The 22,249-nt window shown below is 71.8% G+C and overlaps 4 protein-coding genes across 4 annotated transcripts; 1 reads left to right on the forward strand and 3 right to left on the reverse strand.

The window, feature by feature from the left end:
- Window positions 1-853: 853 nt before the first annotated feature.
- On the forward strand, window positions 854-2,713 carry AURANDRAFT_23653 (hypothetical protein; the record flags this gene model as incomplete). The annotated part of the gene is made up of 1 exon (XM_009036696.1): window positions 854-2,713. The coding sequence occupies one exon, from the start codon at window positions 854-856 to the stop codon at window positions 2,711-2,713; it is 1,860 nt and encodes a 619-aa protein (XP_009034944.1).
- A 1,753-nt stretch (window positions 2,714-4,466) lies between these two features.
- On the reverse strand, window positions 4,467-4,853 carry AURANDRAFT_6725 (hypothetical protein; the record flags this gene model as incomplete). The annotated part of the gene is made up of 1 exon (XM_009036520.1): window positions 4,467-4,853. A coding segment is annotated over one exon (387 nt), but the record flags the coding sequence as incomplete, so codon positions are not given.
- A 1,828-nt stretch (window positions 4,854-6,681) lies between these two features.
- Window positions 6,682-6,987, reverse strand: AURANDRAFT_17468 (hypothetical protein; the record flags this gene model as incomplete). The annotated part of the gene is made up of 1 exon (XM_009036958.1): window positions 6,682-6,987. A coding segment is annotated over one exon (306 nt), but the record flags the coding sequence as incomplete, so codon positions are not given.
- A 6,883-nt stretch (window positions 6,988-13,870) lies between these two features.
- On the reverse strand, window positions 13,871-21,097 carry AURANDRAFT_62669 (hypothetical protein; the record flags this gene model as incomplete). Its single annotated transcript, XM_009036957.1, has 3 exons — window positions 13,871-17,500; window positions 17,815-19,117; window positions 19,167-21,097. The coding sequence occupies 3 exons, from the start codon at window positions 21,095-21,097 to the stop codon at window positions 13,871-13,873; spliced, it is 6,864 nt and encodes a 2,287-aa protein (XP_009035205.1).
- Between the last annotated feature and the right edge of the window lie 1,152 nt (window positions 21,098-22,249).

The following is a 22,249-nucleotide window of genomic DNA, read 5'->3' on the forward strand; positions in this document are numbered from 1 at the left end:
GGATCGCGTCGGAGCCGTATCGGAGGTCCGCGACGAGTTCGACGCTCACGGCGCCCGCGGCCGTCCGCGCGGACACCAAAACATAAAGCACGTCCTGCGTGAGCCGCCAGTCGTCGTGGCCGCAGCCCGCCTTGCAGGACTCGGCGAGGGGCGCCGCGTGCTCGTAGTCGCACCGGTCGTAGCACCGGTAGTAGTCCTCCGTCGCGTTCCCCCCTTCGACGCCCTCGTAGAAGACGAGGGCATCGTCATGCTCCAGGGGCCAGTAGTACCAGTCGTAGACCGTGCCCCGGCCCGCGTCGAACTCGGGCCAGGTCCGCCAGCTGAAGAAGGTCGCGGGCGTCGCCGCCGACGTCTCGTTTACGTCCCACGCGTACGAGAGCGCCGGCAGCGACCCGTTCTTCTCTTCGGAGAAGCCCGCGATCGTGAGGTAGGCCGCCGCGTCCGCGGCGAGGTCGAGGCGGATGGCGCAGCCCGGCGTCCAGGCGATGGGGTTCGCCTGGGACCCGGCGTGCGTGCCGTTCACCTCGTCGAGGTTCGCGGCGATGGCGAAGGTCGCGGCGCACGCGGCGTCGTCGAGCTTCCGGCGCGCGAGCGCCGTCGGGGGCGCGCGGTCCAGAGCCGCGCCGGCGGCGAGCAGCGCGAGCATGGCGCACGAACGAAGCATGCTTCGATCGACGAGCATTCGCAGCTTTGCGGAGGCTGCCCGGTCTGCACCTGAGGTGCTCCGTTTACGGAGCAGTCGTATTGAATCGTTGAAGCGCTTGCCGCAGCTTCGCCTCGCGTGTCGACGCGTGCCAGCTACTGCAGCCGCTCTCTTGCGCCTCGACACCTCGTCGCAGCTCCCCAGGCAGCGATGCGTCGTCTGCTCGTAGCCCTCGCGTGCGTCGCCGCAGCCGCGGCCTTCGTCGTCCCCGCGGCGCCGACCGCGCGCACCGTGGCCCTCCACGCCAAGAAGAGCAAGAACAAGAACAAGGGCGGCGGCGGCGGCCAGAAGCCGCAGGAGAAGAAGAAGGCCCAGGAGGAGCGCTTCGACGCGGCGACGCGCCAGTACATGTTCACGCTCGCGGGCCTCACGAAGAAGGTGCCCGACGGGTCGCGGACGATCCTCGACGGCATCGACCTCTGCTTCTTCCCCGGCGCGAAGATCGGCGTCGTCGGCGCGAACGGCGCGGGCAAATCGTCGCTCATGAAGATCATGGCCGGCGTCGACGGCGAGTTCGACGGCACGGCGCGGCCCGCGCCCGGCGCGTCCGTGGGCTACCTGTCGCAGGAGCCCGAGCTCGCGGGCGAGACCGTGGACGACGCCATCGCGCCCGCCGTCGCCAAGTCGCGGGCCGTGCTCGCGCGCTTCGAGGAGCTCAGCGAGTCCTTCGCGACGCTCGAGGGCGACGCGCTCGACGCGGGCATGGAGGAGCTCGGCAAGATCCAGGACCAGATCGACGCGGGCGATCTGTGGGACCTCGACCGCAAGGTCGACATCGCGTGCGCGGCGCTGCGCTGCCCGCCGCGCGACGCGAAGACGGACGTGCTGAGCGGCGGCGAGAAGCGGCGCGTCGCGCTCGCGCGGCTCCTGCTCGAGGGCCACGACTTGCTGCTCCTCGACGAGCCGACGAACCACCTCGACGCCGAGTCCGTGCAGTGGCTCGAGCGCTACCTGGCGGAGTTCGCGGGGACCGTCGTGACGATCACGCACGACCGCTACTTCCTCGAGAACATCTCGGAGTGGATTTTAGAGCTCGACGGCGGCAGGGGCTACCCCTTCGAGGGCTCGTACGCGGAATGGCTCGCGGACAAGGCCCAGCGGCGCGCGGACGGCAAGAAGAAGGCCGACGCGGCGTCCAAGGCCGCGGACAAGGAGCTCGCGTGGCTCCGGAGCGCCAAGGCCGGCGCGAAGACGAAGGCGCGGCTCAAGAGCTACGACGCTTTAGTCGACGCGGCGACGTCCGACGACGACGCGACGGTCGGCGCGGGCGCGATCTTCATCCCCCCGGGGCCGCGCTTAGGCGAGGAGGTCATCTCCGTGAGCGGCCTCCAGAAGGCCTTTGGGGACCGGGTCCTCATCGACGGCCTCGACTTCGAGATCCCCCGGGGCTCCGTCGTCGGCGTCGTGGGAGCGAACGGCGCGGGCAAGTCGACGCTCGTCAAGATGCTGAGCGGCGCGGAGGCGCCGACGAAGGGCGAGGTCAGGGTCGGCGGCACGGTGCGGCTCGCGACGGTGGACCAGTCGCGGGACCGCCTCGACGCGTTGGCGGACAAGACGATCTTCGACGCGATCGCCGGCGGCCGCGAGACGCTCGACCTGGGCGGCCGCGACGTCAACGCGCGCGCCTACGTCGGCGCCTTCGGCTTCCGGTCCCGGGAGCAGTCGAAGAAGGTCGGCGCGCTCTCCGGCGGCGAGCGGAACCGCGCGTGCCTCGCGGACATCCTCAAGGAGGGCGCGAACGTCATCGTCCTCGACGAGCCGACGAACGACCTCGACGTCGGCACGCTCCGCGCCCTCGAGGAGGCCATCCTCGGCTTCGCGGGCACGGTCCTCGCCGTGAGCCACGACCGCTACTTCCTCGACCGCGTCGCGACGCACATCATCGCCTTCGAGGGCGACGGCAACGTCGTCTTCTACAACGGCAACTGGGCCGAGTACGAGGCCGACCGCACGTCGCGCATGGGCGACGAGGTCTCCTCCTTCAAGTACCGGAAGCTCGTCGAGGCCTAAGGTTGCGACTACACGTAGGCGAGGCCTAAGGTTGCGACTACACGTAGGCGCGACGCGGCTTAGACGTTGGCGCGTTTTCGTGCCTTCAAGCTTCCGGCAACATGCATCGTAAATTGGCAGTGTACCAAGTCTTATTGGCGGCCGGTTTGGCTCCGAGGGGTGGCCTGACACGCGCAGCGGTCGCGCCCGCCGCGATGAATCGGCCGCGGCGCGAGAGCTCGTCGTCGCCGGCGTCGCCGCTGACGCGGGAGAGCTGGCTCTTCAAGTTCCTCTGCGCGGGCCCCCAGTCGCTCCTCCAGTCGGAGCAGTCGACGCACTCCTTCCTCCCGCAGTGGGCGTCGCCGGCGAGCGCGCCCGTGGACGTCGACGCGCCGACGGAGAGGGAGGACGAGAAGGAGGAGGTCGTCGAGCGGAACAACGCGCGCTTCAGCCTGTCCATCGACGGCGACTCCGCGCAGGCCGAGGACATGATCTGGGCGCACGACGAGAAGGAGCTCGCCAAGGTCTGGGGGTCCCTGGAGCGGGAGATCATCGAGGACCGCACGGTGCTCAACGACGCCTTCGTCTTCGCCTGGGTCGCCGTCGTCGTCATCCCCATCATGTGCGCGGCGATGTCGTGCGCGCTGTCGGTGCCGCTGAACTACCGGTCGCACGAGGAGTTCGGCCACACGTTCATGTGGATGATGAGCAACCTCGCGGGCCTCCCGAAGTCGCGGAGCGGCTGGCGCCCGGACACGCTCGCGCGGCGCGTCATCGCCATGGCGACGACGGTCGTCGGCTACGTGCTCATCGCCGCGATCACGGGCCTCGCGTCGCAGCTGCCGCTCGTGGGCCGCGCCGTGCACCAGATCAACCAGTGCGCGGACCATCTGCAATTAGCGACGACGATCGTGCCCCACGTGTTCGGCACGTCCCTCTACGTCCTGATCTTTCCCGTCGGCGCGAACGCGGTCCTCCTGAAGCTCATGGGCGGGGCGACGAACGCGATGACGTTCCGCCAGGCCTACTTCTACATGTTCTCCGCGGTCGTCGGGCTGACGGACCCGCTCACGGAGGTCCACCCCCACACCTTCGCCGAGGAGTTCGCGGCGTGCCTCGGGAGCTTCTCGAATCTGGGGGTGGTAGGCGCGATCATCGGCATCGTCGCGGAGCTCACGGCCGTGCGGAAATCCATGAAGGCCGTCACGAAGGTCGCCGCGGACCGCATCCTCGCCGCGGAGAACAAGTCGCTCCAGCTCATCGAGGAGCGGCGCATCCGCGACCGGCACCTCGACGTCGCGGGCAAGCACACGCTCGCCGAGTCCGTCTACCTCAAGGAGAACGCGGCGCCGCTCAAGGCGCTGAGCTCGGACTACATGGAGGACGACGAAACCGAGGAGCACAAGGAGCCGCAGCCGGCGGAGCCGCGCGCCGAGTACGAGCCGGGCGTCCCGAATCGGGACCGCGTCGACTCCTGCGACAGCCCGTAACCCAAGCGCGACAACCCAAGCGCGACGCCCGCGAGGCGTGCAGCGCAGGTGCTTCCTAATGTACCATTCGAGCGATGCGTAGTTAGGGGTCCGCGCGCGGCCGCCGGTGGTGCTTGTGGCCTGAGGGACGGGTCCATGTCGCCGGCCGCCCGGTCTCTCGGGTCTCGTCGGTCGCGTCCGTCGCCGGCCGCGCGTCGTCTCGTCGCGCCGCCTCTTCGGACCCGTCGGGCGACCGCGGAAGACACCCGGCGCGGTTAGAGCTCCGCTTGCACGCCCTGGCACGAGAGCATCTCCATGGTGAAGACGAGGACGCTGTTCGCGGGGATGTCGGCGCCCATGGCGCGCGACCCGTAGGCGATCTCCGGCGGGCACACGAGCTCCCACTTGGCGCCGACCTTCATCTCCTGCATCGCCTCGGTCCAGGCCTTGATGACCTGGCGCGGCGCGAAGGTCGTCGGCGAGCCGCGCGCGTAGGAGCTGTCGAAGGTCTTGCCGCTCGGGTAGTTGGTCGCGAGGCGGCCCTCGTAGTGGCAGCTGCAGGGCGTCGCGAGGCCCGGCGAGCCGCCCGTGCCGTCCTTGAGCACCTTGTAGATGAGGCCGCTGTCCTTGGTCACGGCGCCCTCCTCGGCGGCGTACTTCTCGAGGAAGGCCTTCTGGTCGGCCGACGCCGCCGTCGCCTTGATGGCGGCGGAGCACTGAGCCAAAGCGAGCAGCAAAAGGGCGCGGAACATCGTGAGCGGCTTGTGGCGCGACCGCTGATTCGGCGAGGCCGACCGTGCCCCATCGATGCAGCAGCCCATGGATGCCACCGAAACCCATCGATGACACGATCACGCACCGCCGCGCTGCTGCTCGCCGTGGCTCCGCTCGCCGGGTGCGCCCTCGAGGGCTACGACCCGTCGGAGTACCTGGCCTACCCGGCCCTCGAGGACCTGGCGCCGCTGCCCGGCGCCCCGACGCTCTGGGACCTCACGGGCGCGAACTGGACGGCGATCTTCGTCGCGCTCGTGACTCAGAGCCTCGCGCGCGCCCCCGAAACGCCGAAGCACGCGGCGAAGAAGTTCGACGTGCTCTACGGCATGGGCCTCCAGAAGTCGGGCACGTCCTCTTTCCACGTCGCGGCGAATCGCATGGGCTACCGGAAGCACAAGAAGGGCGGCACCAACAAGCAAAACAACTTCCGCCACGTCTACGAGGCCCCCGGCCGCCCCGCCGACGAGCGCTTCCACAAGCTCTGGTACCAGGACGGCCACCTGAGCGCGTCGCAGGTCGCGTCCCTCAAACAGGGCCTCGACGACATGACGCTCTTCGAGGACGACCCCTGGTTCGTGCTCCACCGCCTCGCCGACGCCCACTACGGTGAGACGAAGCGGCGCGTCGGCTACGTGCTCACGGTCCGCGACTGCGCCGCGATGGCCGAGTCGTCCGCGGCGTTCAACAACCCCACCACGGGCCTCGGCAACAGCGACGCGTGGAACCGGGAGCACTGCCACCGCCACTACCGCCGCTGCATGGTCCACCTCTTGGACGCCTACCACTTCCTGAAGGACCGGGCGCGCCGGACGCCCCTCGACGACGTCCTCGTGCTCCCCACGACGGCGAAGGCCTCGAAGTCCAACTGGCGCGCGCTCGTCGACTTCGCCTACGACGGCGGCCGCGCGGTCTACGGCAACGGCACGCGCCGCGACGACCCCGCGCGGACCAAGGTGCTCCGCGACTACGCGGACATGCCCCACGCGAACGAGCGCGACCGCAAGAAGCGGCGGACCTACTGCGACGGCGCCGCGCTCGAGGCCTACGCGCGGGCGACGCGCATCGGCGGCGACATCCTCGCGGGCCTGCAGCCGCCGCCGCCGAACTTCGGCCACTGCTCCCGCGCGCCCCAGCTCCCGGCCTGCGTCGCCATGGCGCACCCGGGCCTCGCGGATCGCAAGGCCGAGCCCGAGCCGCCGAAGCGGCGCAAGGCCGGCAAGCGGACGAACCCGCCGCCGCCGCCGCCCAAGGACGAGCCCGCGCGCGGAAAGCGCGGCCGGGACCCGAAGAAGCCGGCCGGGACCCGGGCCTCGCCGCCGCCGCCGCCCGCGAGCCCGAAGCGCGCCGCGCCGCCCCGGCCTCAACCCGCGACGCCGCCGCGCGCCGGCAGGCCGCGGCCCGCGGACGCCGCGCCGCGCGCCGGCAGGCCGCGGCCCGCGGACGCCGCGCCGCGCGCCGGCAAGCGGCCGCGCGACCCGCCCGGCGCGGCGCAGTTCGGCCGCCGCGGCGGCCGGCCCTTCGAGCGCGACGACCGGATGTCCGCGCCGTGGACGAAGCCCCGGGCGGCGGGGCGCAACGGCCGGCCTGCCGTGATCTTCTAACGGCGGCTCGGCCCTTAGGGCGGCGCTACCTCGGGAAGAGGAGCTTCGTCCGCGTCGCGACGAGCGCGCCGAGGAGGAAGGCGCCGAAGACGGCCTCGGGCGAGTAGCCCTTGCGCTTCGGCGGCGGCCGCTTGACGAGCCAGCCGTCGCCGTCGAGCGCGCGGTAGTAGCAGGACGCGCGGCTCCGGCCCTTCTCGTCCTTCGTGTGGCACGCGCCCGCGCGCCGCGGCTTCACGAGGTAGAGGAGCGAGTTCTGCTCGCAGTTGACGCGCACCTCCTTGAGGTCCAGGTAGTCGCCGGACGTCTCGCCCTTGACCCAGAGCTTGCGGCGGCTCGTGCTCCAGAGCACGCAGACGCCGCGGCGCCGCGCCTCCGCGAGCGCGAACTCGTTCGCGTACGCGAGGATGAGCACCTCGCGCGTGTCCACGTCCTGCACGGCGACGGGCACGACGTCGTCGCCGCAGGTCGCCACCTTCTGGATCTTGCGGTAGTCGAGCATGAGCTCGCAGCCCTCCTCGAGCAGCGTGTGATCGTGCGAGCCGCCCATGACCGCCGCGAGCGTCGCAGCGGCGGCGAGGATCGCTGCGGCGGTGTGCGCGCGCGATCGCGGGTGTGCCGCGGCGCGAGCTTAGAGCGGCCTCGAGCCGCGGCGCACTTGCAAGGCGCTTTGCACTCGACGGCAAGGCGGGCGGTCGATCGAGCAAGCTCGCAAAAACGCGATTTCACCGTTCGCATCGGCGGGCGCTATGGCTCGTCTCGCCCTCTCCCTCGCGACGTTCGCCGTCCTCCGGGGCTCGGCGGCTACGGGCCCGACGATCAAGACGGGCAAGGATATCGACAAGGTCGCTCGGGAAGTGGGCGTCGTCAAGCAGGTCACCATCCTCGACACCGTGGACATCTTCGCCATGCAGGGCACATCCGACGCCGCCGTCGTCCACGCGGCGAACATCGTCGCCCAGTACCTCGACAACGACGAGGACGGCGCGCTCGACGATCCGCAGGTCGCCGCGGCGCTCCGAAGCGTCGGCGCGGCGATGTTGATGACCGAGACCGAGGACGACTGGGACTTGGACGCGATGTTCGACGGCTACAGCAAGGGCAAGGTCAACGCCTTCGAGGACGCGCACGATTTCCAGAGCCTCTACGACGAGGAACAAAGTACGCCGGGAACGATATTTCGGCCGACGGCGCGATCGAGGAGGTACTGCACCTCATCACGGGCCGCGGCTACGCGGTGGCCTACCCCGACGTGTGGGGCGAGGAGCCCGGCTCGAGCGTCGCCGCCGCCATCGACGAGGTCATGGGCGACTGCGAGCCCAGTTGGCAGTGCGACGCCGGGCCCGACGCCGACGGCCGGAGCTGCGACGCCGAAGGAGACGACGACCGCGACGAGGACGGAGACGGCGGCCACGACCACCCCGACGAGGACGGAGACGGCGGCGCCGACGAAGGCTCCAACGACGGGGTCCCGAACGGCGAGGACGCGTGCGAGGGCAAGGGGTTCGAGGAGAGCCAGTGCCTGGCCGTGGGGTGCTGCTGGTGGAACGACGGGGAGTGCTGGAGCGCCGTCGGCGAAGACGAGTGCCAGTCGCGACGGCTCGACGAGACCGCCGAGGACGCGTGCGAGGGCAGCTTTCAAGGGCACGCGCTCAACCAGCAGCAGTGCCTGGCCGTCGGTTGCTGCGAGTGGGACCTCGACTTGAACTGCCACGACGGCCACTGCCACGGCGGCTGTTCCAGCGCCGGCAAGCCGACGGCGCCGTGCCGACCGGAACTGAACGGCGAGGAGGCGTGCGAGAACAAGGGCCTCACCAAGACCCAGTGCCGCGCCGTCGGCTGCTGCGACTGGGGCGACGGCGAGTGCTCGAGCGCCATCGGGACCGCGACGTGCCAGACGGGGCCGAAGCCCAAGTGCGCGCACTACGCGGAGTGCCGGTTCTTAGAGGGGTCGTGTTCGGGGGCCTTCCACTACGCGGACGCGACCTGCGACTCCCGCTGCTTGATCACTGAGGGCCTATACTGGGCTCTCACGGCCAAGCTCGGCTACCTGGAGTCGCGCTGCGCCGACATCGCCGACGAGTGGCAGGCGTGCACACCGGCGCTCGTGGCCTCGCTGGCTCCGGCGCTCGACGCGCTCATCGACGCGTCGACGCTCGCCAAGGTCCTTCCCGACGGGACCTACTCCCGCTGGGGGGAGAGCGGCGCGACGACGACGACGACGGCGACCGGCGGCGGTTGCGAGGCTCACAAGAAGAAGCGCCCGTGCAAGCAGGACGAGACGTGCAAATGGAAGAAGCGCAAGTGCCAGGCCAAGAAACCGCCAATCGACTGCACTGCGCTCAAGAAGAAGAAGTGCAAGGCCAAAAAGAACAAGAAGTCCTGCCGCTGGAACAAGAAGGCCAAGGCGTGCGAGGCCAAGTAGAGATCACCGTGGGAGCAACCCCGCCGCGCGCGCGACTCCCGACAGTAAGGGTTACCCAGCCTCGGCCCCGTCCCGGTCCGTGCCGAGGAGGCTGCGGACGTAGGGCAGCGCGAGGACGTTGTCCCGCTCATCCGGCGAGAAGCGGTACTGGCTCGTCTCGTCGAGGGCCATCTGGTACCAGTTGCGGGCGCGCTCGAGCAAATCGATGACCGGGCCCGCCGCGAGGAAGTCGTCGGCGTCGTAGCTCCGGCGCAGCGCGGGCGGCTTGGCCGCGTCGTCGCGCCTCTGGAGCTCGCAGGCGTCGAAGTAGAAGAGCTGCCCGAGCGCGGCGGCGGACGCGGCGACGCCCAACGACGCCGACCGGCCGAGCATCTCGTGGCAGCGCCGCCGCAGCTCCGCGGGCGGGTCCTCGCCGCGGTCGCGCCGCGCCGCGACGTCGTCCGCGAGCGCCTTGCCTACGACGGCCCTCGCGAGCGCCGCGTGGGGCCCCTCGGGCACCTGCTTCACGAGCTCCTCGAGGAGGCGCACGTCGATGGCCGGGTCGCCGCTGCCCCGGCGGCCGCAGCCCCGGCAGGCGACCTTGGTCGAGCCGACGGCGACGACGGCGCCCGTCGCGGGGACGTCCTCGACGTGGCCGCAGTAGGCGCAGAGCGACTTCGTCGGCCGCGGCGGCACGCAGGTCTTCTTGTGCGCGGGCCAGGCCCGGCGCTGGCACTCGGGCGTGCAATACGCGACCTGGCGGCACCGCGCGCAGCGCTTCGGGTAGTGGCAGGGCAGCTGGCAGCCCGCGCAGAAGAAGACGTCGGGACTCAGGCCCGCGCGCTCCCGCCAGCAGCGCCCGGGCCGCGAGTTGCCGGAGCCGCTCCGCGGCCGCGGCGGCGCGTGCGACGCGGACTCGTGCTCCGGCCAGTCGCTCCGCGAGTGAGCCATCGCAACCGGGCTGCATCGATGCGGCCGCATCTACTTGGCTATCTTGCAAGCTTGGCTCGAACGACCGCATCACTGCTCTCGAGCGCGCCGCCCTCCGTGCTGCCGTCCGAGCCCGGAGCATGGGCGCGGAACCGGAGGGTTGCTACGACGCCCCCCCGACGGCGTCGATGAAGCGCAACTTCTCGGGCCAGGTCTGCCGCCCGGAAGGTGCGCCCCCCGCCCCGCGCTCCCTCCCCCCGCCGCTCCGTCGGAAAGCCGCGACCCCGCGCGCCCCAGGCGTTTCCCGCGGCCCGCCCTGCGGCTACCACGCGGGCCAGCGCGTGGACGTGCTCGACACGGTGAAGAAGTGGGCCGAGGCCGAGGTCGTCCGCGTCGACGACGCCGCGCGGCGCCTGCTCGTGACGTACACGTACTGGAGCGACAAGTGGGACGAGTGGCTGCCCGCCGAGAGCCCGCGCATCGCGCCCTTCGGGTCCCGCACCTACCAGCGGGGCGGCGCGCCCACGCCGGGCCAGCGCGTCGAGGCGCTCGACGAGACGGGCGCGTGGCTCGAGGCCGAGGTTCTGGACGCGCGGCCGGGCGCGGCGTTCGTGCACTACAAGGGCTTCCACCGCAAGTTCGACGACTGGGTCGACGTCGGCACGCGGCTCCGGGAGTTCGGGCGGACCCGCGCGCCCCAGCTCCGGAAGCGGCCGCCGCCGCCGCGGCGGACGTACGCCGTGGCCGACGGCCCGGAGACGGACGACGGCGCGCCGCGGCCCGCGGAAGCCGGGGCGCCGGCGCCGCGGGCGCCGCGGCCCCCGCGCGCCGTGCCGGCGACGGGCGACGTCTTCGACCGCTACCAGCGCTGCCTCCGGCGCCGGGGCCTGAGCCTCGTCCGCGTCGACGGCGACGGCAACTGCCTCTTCCGGTCCGTCGCGCACCAGGTCTACGGCGACGACGTGCACCACGACGTCGTGCGCCGCAAGTGCATGGACTACATGGACGCGGAGCAGGCCTTCTTCGAGCCCTACGTCGAGGGCGACGCGTCCGCGTTCCGCCCCGTGTGGAAATCAACCACCGGTTTGGGGGGTCCCCACCAAACTTCAGAACTCTCTAGCTCGGTCAAATCGAAGTCGATTCGGCTGATTTTTGGACGAATCGATTGCTCTCGTCGAGTTCTCGAAGCACGGCAGAAAGCCTTGCGTCGAAACGGTCGCATACGCGCACATTGAAGTCGGGTTGAAGATTTGAGTTCCACGCAGGTTCCGCCGCTACGTCGCCGCGAAGCGCCGCGACGGCGCGTGGGGCGACGAGCCCGAGGTCCAGGCGCTCTGCGAGCTCTACGACCGGCCCGCGGAGATCTGGTCCTACGACGCCGCGGCCAACGCCAAGGCCGGCGGCGCCAAGGTGCTCCGGACCTTCCACGGCGGCGAGCAGGCGTCCGCGGGCGGCGCGATGGCCGTCGGCGACGTCCGCCGCGCGCCCATGCGCCTCTCGTACTACGGCGGCGGCCACTACGACTCCGTCGTGCGCGACGCGGAGCCGCCCCTGCTCTACTGCGAGCCGCCGGGCCAGCTCGAGGACGCGGCGATCCGCCGCGCCCTCGCGCGGAGGCGCGCGGCGGACCCCGCGGCCGCGCGCGGCGCCGAGGCCGCGTCGGACGTCGAGGCGACGGACGCGGCGCGCGTCGCGGCGGCGCTGGAGCTGAGCCGCGGCGAGTTCGAGGCCCACGACGACGACCTCGAGGCGACGCTCCGCGCGTCGCTCGACGCGGCCCAGGACCCGGAGGCGGAGCGCGGCGTGCTCCAGGCCCAGCTCGACGACGCCGCCGTCGCGCGGGCCGAGGAGGAGGAGCTCGCGCGGGCCCTCGCGCTGAGCCAGGAGCCCTGGGCCGCCGACGCGGAGCCCGGCGGCGGCGACGCGGACCTCGCGCGCGCGCTCGCGGACAGCGCGGGCGCCGCGGCGCCGTCGGGCGACGCGGACCTCGCCGCGGCCATCGACCTCTCCGCGCGCGACTCGGGCGAGGACGCGATCCTCGCCGCCGCCATCGCCGCCTCCCTGGAACAGAGGTGATCCCCCCTGCACACGAAAAACCCGTTTCCCCGTTTAATCACCCTCGCTAGCGCCCACGTGGGCTCCTGCGACTCCGACCGCGAGGACACCAGGCCTGCGGAATGCCCGGCGCTAGAGCCCGGCGCCGGCCAACCGTCCGGGTCCGTAACCTGCACGCCACTTGAGCACTGCCAATTACGATCGGGAGCACACTATTCGCCTAAAGGGCGGAGATACGAGTCGTCCATCGAAGAAAAGTGGAAGTGGCCATTTTCTCCAGGGCTGAGCTTGGCGACGGAGAGAGCTAAGTTCACGCTGGCACAAATCGGCGAAGAGGCGCGGACGGCCACTTGCATGAGCACGGTCTTCTTGCGCATCTTCTCGTAGAGATCAAACATCTGGCCCCTCTCGGCCTTGGCGTCGACGAGGATCAGGAGCAGGCCCGCGTGGAACGGCCCGGCATCAGACTTGGCCGCGCACTCGAAGTAGCCGACGATCTGCCCAAAGACGCGGTCTTCCTCGCCTTTGTTCATTTTCAGGGTTTTGCTTCTTTTGTCGAAGTTGGCGATCTTGACCTCCGTGAAGAGTCTCCCCGTTGCGGGTTTCCCGGCCGCAGCAGCTGGGTAAGGCCACCCCCAGGGGCAGTTGAAACCATTCGCAAGGTGAAAAACAAAGTCGGGACGGCCTTCATCATCAGTAACCTGGTCGTATTGGTAGTCCGTTGCCTCGAGTTTCCCAATGGCTCCAAGCTGCTGGCACACCATCTGACAAGCCTGGGCCTCCTGTTTGGGCTCGGGTTTGCCGTGTTTCATCTTAAACTTGACTTCGAGCTTGTGCAGGACGTCTTCCCCCAAAGCCTCTAGCCAACTACGGCCCTCGAACGCCCTCTGTAGAAGCCGCTCCGGGTCGATGCGCCGGCGCGACTCGAGGATGTCGATGCGCTGCGCCTCGACGACAGATTTTTGCATGTAGTTGGCGTTGACTTTTTCGACGAACTCGTTCTTGATCTCCGATTTCAAAGTTTGGAGATACTCTCCCACCTTGGTGCCCTCGAGGTCGTTCACAAGCGCGTCCCCTGCAGCAATCGCCTGCGACGCGACCAGTGGCATCGCATCTCCGCCGTGCAGAAGAAGTTGGACTGCGTGCGCGTCGGACTGTGTCTCGAGATGCGCCGCGCCGTCGTCAGTCCGCGCGCGGGCTGGGCCCTCGCCCGCGGGCTGCTGTGGCGCGTCGCTAGCGGGAGCTGGAGCCTCGACCACGGACGAATTCGGTTTCGGCTTCTTCGCAGGGCGCGGCTCCGGGACGTTGTCCGCCGGCGGCGCGGGCCTCGAGGCGCAGCCGCTTTTGGCGGCGCCGGCGCCGGCGCCGCTCACGGACCACGCCGAGGGCCCGCTCGGCGCCGCGCTCGCGGACGACGCGCGCGCGTGCGCGAGCGTGTCCGCCGCCGCGGCGAGGTACGGCGCGCCGGGCGCCTCGTCTTGGCCGCACATCATCTGCCGCGTGTCCCCGTTACGAGATACCACTTGTACCCCTTGTGCGTAATTCTTTCTAGCGGCGGCACATCTGATTTAGGGAGTCTGTAGTAGTCGCGACACGAGTGCTTTTTTTTATACACCACCTTGTCTATCTTACGGTTTACGTGGTGGAAGCCAACGGGATCATAGCCGTCTGCATAGTCCGGTGGGTTACGCCGCGCATCCGCCACTTGTTTGGCTCCCTCCTCCCAGGGGATGGACTGTAACTCCGCCACTTTTGGGGCTGCCGCTTCGCGGAGTGCGTCGGCCAACACGCTGCTGCCATAAGCTGCACGCTCAAGCCGGCATTGACTGCTGCTTGACTGCTGCTTGAGCTCTACGCCTACGGGCCGACTCACGGCCCGGTTCCTTGGCGCTGCAGCCTCAAGGAGCGCCACTGCGCGCGCCCCCGCGCGACTCGAACGCGGCCATCGTTAATCGTAGTTGCCGCTCACGCCGAGGCTCGCGTCGCGGATGGAGTCGTCGCCGACGACCATGACGCGCTTCCCGTTGTAGAAGTACATGTTGTCCTCCCAGTCGTACTGGAGCACGGGCTGGGCCTCCCGCGGGTTCGGCCGCCGGCCGAACATGCCCGCGTAGGTCGACCGGGGCTCGCGCATCTCCACGGTGCCCCGGTTCTCCATGTAGCCCTCGGTCTCCGCGACGACGGCGCCGTCCTCGAGGAACATGGCCGCGTGGTTGACGACGCGCGCGAAGCGCTCGATGAAGCCGCTCCGCACGGACGACGACGCCATCAAGTTCACGTCGCCGTTGCCCGAGATGGCGCCGTCGGTCCAGTTCAGGTGGCCGTGGACGACCATCGCGCCCCGGTCCAAATTCCGCGTGCCGCTGTGCAGGTTGTTCCGGTGCGTCGCCGCGTACGAGTCGCGCTCCGGGAAGCGCAGCGCGCCGCCGGAGATGATGAGATCTGAGGACAGCGTCACGTTCGCGGCGTCGGCGAGCACCTTGAAGGTGCCGTTGGAGATGGCCACGGAGCTCAGGTCCGCGCGGCGCCCGCGGATCGCCGCCTCGCCTCCGGAGACCGAAACGCTCGGCGCGACGGTCCCCGGCAGCAGCACGCGACCCCCCGACACGCCGACGGACCCGGACCCGCTCAGCGCTCCTCTTTCGAGATCCAGCACGCCGCCGCGCTGCGTCAGGGTGCCGGCGACCACGAAATCGCCGTCGCCGCCGCCGCCGTCGCCGAGCGTCGCCGCGCCGGACGACGCGACCTTGAACTCGCCGCGGTTGAAGAGCGTCGCCTCGAAGATCGCCGCGGACGCGGCGACGTCGACCTCGCCCGCGGCGTCGACGCGCAGCGTCGGCGACGCCTGGCAGAGGTCGCCGCAGGTCGGGTTCGAGTACCAGCCGTTCCGCGCGTCGTCCTCGCGGCCCGGCGTCGCGTCGCGCGCCGTCGCGAAGATCCGCGGGCTCCGGTCGCTGGCGTCGTCGTCGACGGCCAGGCCCTGGGCGACCGTGAGCGTGGCGCCCTCGCCCATGAGCAGATCGCCCTGGGACCAGGACCCGTCGTCGATCTCGACGACGACGGCGTCCCGGAGGTGCGCGGGCTGGAACCGGTCCGGCGCGCCGTCGCCCCGGCTCCCGCGCGGGCACTCGTCGCCGTCGCCGCTCCGGCTGACGCAGGTCGTGATCGTCGTCGTCGACTGGAGCGCGACCTTCCCGTTGCCCCGGAAGCCGCCGTTGCCCGTCCACGTCACCACGCCCTGAAAGCTCAGGCTCGCGGAGGACCCGCCGCCGGCCGCGGCCTGGTCCGCGAGCCGCGGGTTCGCGATGCGGACGTCGCCGCCGTTGATCTCCGACTTGAGCGCCACCGTCGCGGCGAAGTCGCGGTCGCGGTTCTCGGACCAGCGCGCGAGCCCCAAAGCCCCGCGGAAGAACTTGTCCGGCGCGCCGAAGAGCAGCGCCGCGGCGTCGTCGCCCGCGTAGCCCGGCCCCGCGAAGGTTAGGGACCCGGCCTCCATGTAGAGCTTCTGGTACGCCGTCGCCGCGGACGCCGTGACGCCGCGCGCGCGCGCGCCCGTCACGCGGAGCGGCGGCACGAGCGTCGCCGGTAAGGCGTGGAACCCCTCCGCGAGCTCCACGGACGCCGTCCCAAAGTCGCTGAACGTCGTCTCGCCGCCGACGACGACGCGGTCGACGGTGACGGCGACGTCCGTCAGGCACAGGCGCCCCGTCTCCGCCTTGGCGTATTCGGCGATCCCGTGCTTGCACCAGCCCGTCGGCTTCGCGTACTGGCGGCTCACGGCGTCGAAGCAGCCGCAGCCGTTCGCCGACCCGGCGCAGGATAGGGAGAGCGTGCCCACGGTGGCCGTGCCCGCGCGGTCGTAGGCGACCTCGTAGCGGAACCCGAAGTTCCAGCGCCGGCCGCCGTCGCCGTGCCGCGTCACCGTCGCGCCGCCGACGGCCGCGACGTCCGGCAGGCCGTTGACCGCGTCCTGGAACTCGCGCGCCGACGCGTGCCAGGGGATGCAGACGGACTCGTCGGCGCCCGCGGCGAGGCGGTAGGAGCCGCGGGCCGGCGCTAAAAGCTCGCCGTCGCCGTTCTTGTGGTCCGAAAAGCCGTCGATCTTGTACGCGGACACCGTCAGCGGCATCGCGTCGTCCAGCGCGCCAAAGGCCGACTCGAGGGCGCCCTGGCCGAAGGCGTACGTCCCGAAGACGGCCTCGCCCGGCTCGTCCGTGAGCTCCTTGGCGTAGAGCACGTCTTCCCGCGCGACGGGCGCGTCCGCGGACACGTCGACCAAATCGACGGGCGGCGTCCGGAAGGCCAGCGACCGGCCGTTGGCGACGAAGCGGCTGCTCGACGACGCGAGGACGATCGTGGCCCGGCTCAGGTCGCCGCCGCCGTTGGCGTTGCCGTAGCCGTTGCAGCGGAGCGTGCCCGATGCGTGGATCGCCCACTCGGAGACGCCGTTCGACGTGATGCGCATCGCGCCCTCGGAGAGCACGCGCGCGCCGTAGCCGCCGAGGAGCGCGTCCCCGGAGACGCCCCAGGAGCCGGCGGACGTGACCTCGATCCAGGCGCCCAAAGACCCGTAGAGCCGCGCGTCGGAGCCCATGGAGATGGACTGCGCGACGACGAGGCCCGCGTTGACGAGCTCCGGTGTCATCCCCGCGGTGAAGGACATCTTCTTCGGCGTGACGACGCCGCCGCCGGACACGGCGCCGCCCGTGAACGTGAACGTGTTCGCCACCGTCAAATCGTAGGACGTCGTCGCGCCGCGCCGCGTGCACACGAAGGGGAGCCTCTCCGAGCAGAGGTGCGTGCGCCACCGCGGCCGCGGCGGGCTGTAGGGGTCGTAGCCCCGATGCAACAACGCGCCGCAGTTCGCGCCGCCGCGGAACAGGGGCTCGCGCCGCGCCCAGGACCGGTAGAGGGGGTCGTAGAGCACCGCGGCCTCGTCGGCCCAGGCCCACGCGCCGTCGTCCGCGGCCGCGCCGCCCGCGTCGGGCCGGCTCACCTGCTCCCGCGGCGGCGCCGCGCCCGACGCGTTGGCGTAAGAGTCCGTGATGCCGATCCAGCAGGGCTCGGCGCCGGGCGCGAACTCCTCGCCGCGGGACTCCGCGTCGCTGTTCTCGAGGCGGAGGGACGTCGCGTTCGTCGCGGCCGCGCAGAGCAGCGACGCGAGCTGGTTCGTCTCGTCGTCGCCGATGAGGGCGAGGTGGCCCCGGTAGCCGCCGTTGCTCGTGCCGCCGGCGGCGTGGCAGACCTCCTCGGCCTCGAGCCACGTCTTCGGCGTCGCGTACGCGCGGACGCAGCCGTCGAAGGTCAGCGTCGTGCTCCAGCCGTCGGGGCACTCGCTCGACCCGACGACGAGCTCGCCGCCGCTCATCTTGAGGTTGTTGATCGTCGCGTCGCCGGCGAGGTAGACCGTGCCGTCGGCGAGGACCATCGTGTCCGACGAGCCGGGCACCTCGCCGCCGTCCCAGTTGTTCGCCACGTCGAAGTAGCCCACGGCCCCGGCGGTCCACGTCATCGTCGCCGCGTCCGCCAGGGGGAGCGCCGCGACGAGCAGTCGCATCGTCATCGTTTGCTGCTTGAGCTGATGGCTAGCGCGGGGCTGCGCCCATAATCACACCGGCTCTACCGGATACTATTCGTGTTGGACTAGTTGTTGAAGGGGATGCATGCCCGGCCCGACTGCGTCCGTCCGGGGAGGCCCCCGAGGCAGGCCCGCGGAGGGAACCAGACCGAACAGGCGCGGGGCGGCAGCTCCTGCGTGAACTCCAAGGTTTTAGAAGGTCATCCGAGTCTAGCCAAATGGCGGTTCCTCCCCCTCCTCGTCTCAAGGTGCGCGGCGAGCGTAGCAAAGCAACGTGGGGCGGCGGGGCCGATATGCTAGACGCCGGCGGAGACGGAGATCGGGTTGAGGACGTAGTCGCCGTAGCTCGGCAGGTCGCTGTCGGGCTCGTAGCCGCGCGCGACATCGCCGTAGCCGCGCGCCGCGTGGCCCCGCCGCCGCTTGGCCGCGTAGGCGGCGGCGCCGCCGCCGAGGAGCGCGAGCACAATCACAACGGCGACGACAACGGCCATCATTCCGCCGCCCGCGGCCGCCTCGGGCCCTTTTTCGCCGCCGCCGGCGTCGTCGGCGTACTCGCAGACGTAGGCCTTCTTCCCGTCGCAGGGGTGGTCGAACCAGAGGCCGCAGCCGCCGTGGACCGCCATGCAGGCCGCCGCGCCCTCGTCGGGCTCGTCGGCGTCGGCGCCGGCCCACGCGCCGCACCCGGGCGTCGCCGCCGCGCGATCCGCGGTGGCCCAGCGCTCGAAGCCATCGACGGCTCCGCCCGCGCTCCAGCGCCACGCGTCGCCCGCGCCGGCGCCGCCGACCCAGACCGGCGCCGCCGGCGCGACGCGCTCGAGCGCCGCCTGGTCGTCCGCGTCGCGGAGCCCCGCGAGGTCGCCGCCGTCGCCCCGGCACGCGGCGCGCGCGTCGGCCCAGGCGAGCGGCCGCCCGAAGAAGACGAGCGTCTTGCCGCCCGACGCCGACGCGGACCGCGCCTCGGGGCCGCGGTCGCGGTCGCGGCCGCCGCGCGCCCCGCCGCCGCCGCGGCCCGGGTCCGGCGCGGCGCGGTCCGCCGGGTCGACGCCGTCGAGCGGGCAGGCGCAGCCCGCGCAGTCGAAGCCCTCCGCCTCGAGCGTCTCGCACGAGAAGCCCGAGACCGCGGCCGCGTCGCACGTGAACGCCTCGCCGCAGAGGTCCGGCAGCGGGCACGCGTTGAAGGGGCAGCCGCCGGCCTCGGGCGCGGCGGCCTCGGGCGCGGCCGCCTCGGCGTCGGCGACCGCCTCCGGCACGCAGTCGCCGTCGACCAGCGGCCGCAGCTGGCAGACGGACGCGCGCGCGCGGTACTCGAAGTCGCCCGGCCCGCAGCCACTGTCCGTCCAGCGGTCGCCGACGCCCTCGACGTGATAGAAGCAGTCGGCGCCGAGGCTCGCGCAATTTTCGCTCCCGCCCGCGTCGTCGGGTTCGTTCGCCCACCAGTGCTGCCACGACGCCGGCGACCCGTCGGCCCACTGCCACGCGCCCTCGCGCGTCGCGTCGCTGAGGCCGATCCAGAGCGGCACGCATTCCCCGCCGGGCCGCGCGAAGCGCTCGTCGATCCAGCGGGCGACGTTCGCGTCGGGCACCGTCGCGAGGTGGCCGCCGAGGGCGACGCAGTGCCTCGGCGCTCCGCCAGCTCAGCGGCGCCGCGTTCAGCGCGAGCGGGCACGCGTCCGCGTCGACGCCCGGCGCGGGCGCCGCCGGGTCGATGCAGCACGTGCTCACGCGGCCGTCCGCGAAGCCCCGGCCGCAGCCGACGACGCCCGCCGCGTAGACGTAGCCCTCGGCGCAGAACGCGTCGTCCGGCGCCGCGCAGCAGTCGTCGTCGACCCCGCCCGAGCCGTACTCGCCGCACGCCGCCGCGTGGCACTGCGACTCGACGACGGCGGCCTCGCCGTCGTCGGCGTCGGGCGCCGCCCAGGCCGCCTCGGCCGCGGCGGCCGCGGCGTCGGCGGCGCACGCGCAGCCGCCGCAGCCGTAGCCCGCAGCTTCGAGCATCCCACACGTGTAGCCGAACCGCGCCGCGTCGTCGCAGGTGAAGGTCCCCGCGCACACGCCCGCGGGGCAGGGGTTCGCAGAGCAGACGCCGCCGCCGGCTCCTCCCGCGCCGGCGCAGTCTCCGGCCGCGAGGGGGCGGAGCTGGCACAGCGCTCCGCGCGGCGTGTAGTCGGCGCCGGCGGCGTCGCAGCCGCTGTCGACCCACTCGTCGGCGACGCCGCGCCACCCGTGGACGCAGTCGACGCCCATGCTCGCGCAGTCCGCGCCCCGGGCGCCGTTCGCGGAGTCGTCGGGCTCGCCGGGCCACCAGCGCTCGTAGCCGCCGACGGAGCCGTCGGCCCAGGCCCAGACGCCCTCTTCCTCACGGTCGTTGTAGCCGATCCACGCGGGCCGGCAGCCGCCGCGGGCGCGCACGAAGTGGGCGCTCGCGTACGCCGACGCCGCGGCATCGGGAAGCGTCGCGAGGTGGCCGCCGAGCGAGACGCACGTCGCCTCGGCGTCGGCCCAGGTGCCCGCCGCGGGGACGAAGGCGAGCGGGCAGGACGCGTCGGGCGCCGCCTCGACGGCCCGCGGCGTCGGCGCGGCCGTCGGCGCGGCCGCGGCGCCCGCGGCGCCCGCGGCGGCGCCCGCGAGCTCGACCTCGCAGAGGCAGCGGAAGCTCTGGCCGCAGGGCGCGTCGTACCAGCGCATGGACCCCCAGACGCCAAAGGCCGCGCAGTCCTCCTCGAGCCCGAGGAACTGGTTCGGCTCGCCCGCCGCCCAGCCGTCGTAGCCGTAGCGGTCCGCGGACGCGCAGCCCGCGTCCCAGCCGGCGGCCCCGTCGCCGGACCAGCCGTCGTCGGCGTCCGGGTCCTGGCGGAGGCCGAGCCACGCGCAGCACGACGTGTCCTTCGTGCCCGGCGTCCAGTTGCAGCACTCGTACGCGGCCGCGAAGCGGCCGTCGGTCGACACCGCGGCGAACTCCGCCTCGTTGGCCGGGCACGCGGGGGCGGCCGCGGGCCACGTCGGCGGCAGCGCGGCCGCGCAGCGCGCGTCGCACTCGTCGCGCGGGCCCGACCCCGCGAGCCCGAAGCAGCGGCCGCCGACGCCGCGCCAGCCCTCGGGGCACGCGGCCCGCGCGGCGGCCTCGGGGTGCTCGCAGACGTAGGGCCGCGGGTCCGCGCAGTTCGCGTCGAACCACAGGCCGCAGTGCTCGTAGGCGCCCATGCAGTCCTCGCCCGCGCCCCAGTCGTTCGGCTCCGACTCGCCCGCGTGGCCGCCGCAGCCGGGGAACGCGGCGGCCCGGTCGGGCGTGAGCCAGTTCTCAAAGGCCTGCGTCGCGCCCGAGGACGGCGGCAGCACGCCGCCGTCCTCCGCGTCCCACGCCCAGACGCCCTCCGTCGCGCCGTCGCTGCCCCCGATCCACACGGCCTGGGACCCCATGGTCGTCGCGAGCACGGCCTGCTCCGCCGCGTCCTCGACCTTGGCGAGGCGGCCGCCGGCGGCGCGACACGCCACGGCCGCGTCGGGCCAGGACAGGGGCGCCTCGTGGAGGATGAAGTTGTGGGCCCCGGCGACGCCGAGAGTGGCGGCGGCGGCGGCGACGACGCGGGGCCGCGCCATGCTCGGTGTGCGGAACACGCGCGCCGCCGCTCCGCGAAGGATGGATCCAGTCGGGCAGCCCCGCCGAATGGCAGCCCAGTTGGACTAGTTATTGAAGGGGGTGCGCACCCGAAGATCCCGCCCGGAGGCTCAGACGGAGGCGTAGCCGGGGGGTTGGCGTTCCCACACCGGCCCCTTCCTCCGACCCAAAGATCGCGCGTGCACTCGGATCGGAGGTGTGGCGGCGGTACACTCGCGCCAAGCCTGGTACCGACCGCCACGCCGAGAGCACGCCGGGATTGGCGCCGGGCGGCAGCTCCTGAGTCGCCTCATTCAGACGACACTCTCACCGGACTCTCCGTGGACCGGGGGAGGTTGAGACCGCGGGCACTCGCACGCAAACGAGCAGGAACTCCGGCTCGACCAGGCCGATTCACCTCAGGACCACGAGTGGCTAGCCGAGGGCGCACGCCGAAAAGGACACCCGTAGTCAGCGGGACCGAAGAGAGCAGACTCTCAGGCTGAGAGAGGCCGACGAAGAGAGCGAAGACGCCGACGCCGACGGAGCCGCACACAGCGCCACGCTACGAAGAGACGCTGCAGAATGCAGAGAAACGAATGGACACGGGCACATCGAAGCCCGCACACCGAAGCCATCGAGGGCGCCGACCCCACCAGCTCCCCCCAAGACCAGTTGCTTGCAAGCTGACGTTCAACGCTCTGTTGCTTAACCCGCCGATGCGACTGACATCGTGCTCGACCTCCAGAGGCGTCGGCACGCGCTAGCACGCATCGCACCCAATCGATGCAAATATCCGCGATCGCGCTGGCCGCGTGCACCATGTCCGCGCACGCCCTGACGGCGCCGGTGGGCCGGAAGATGGCGGTCATCTTCGACATCGACGGCACCATGAGCGACAGCTTCCAGCTCGGCTTCGGCGCCACGAACACGGTGCTCGCCGCCAACGACTACCCGACCATCGACGCGGCGCAGTACCACGAGGGCTGCGTCTACACGACGCCCGTGCGGCTCTCGCGGCACGCCGTCGGCGCGTACGACGAGGCGCTCGGCGCGCGGCTCGGCGGCGAGTTCGATCGCACCTACATCGCGCTCGTCGACGCCGAGACCGCGGGCTTCTACCCGGGCGTCGGCGACCTCGTCGCGCGCATCGG

Source organism: Aureococcus anophagefferens (assembly GCF_000186865.1).
Source record: "Aureococcus anophagefferens unplaced genomic scaffold AURANscaffold_5, whole genome shotgun sequence".
In the NCBI taxonomy this organism is placed as follows: Eukaryota; class Pelagophyceae; order Pelagomonadales; family Pelagomonadaceae; genus Aureococcus; species Aureococcus anophagefferens.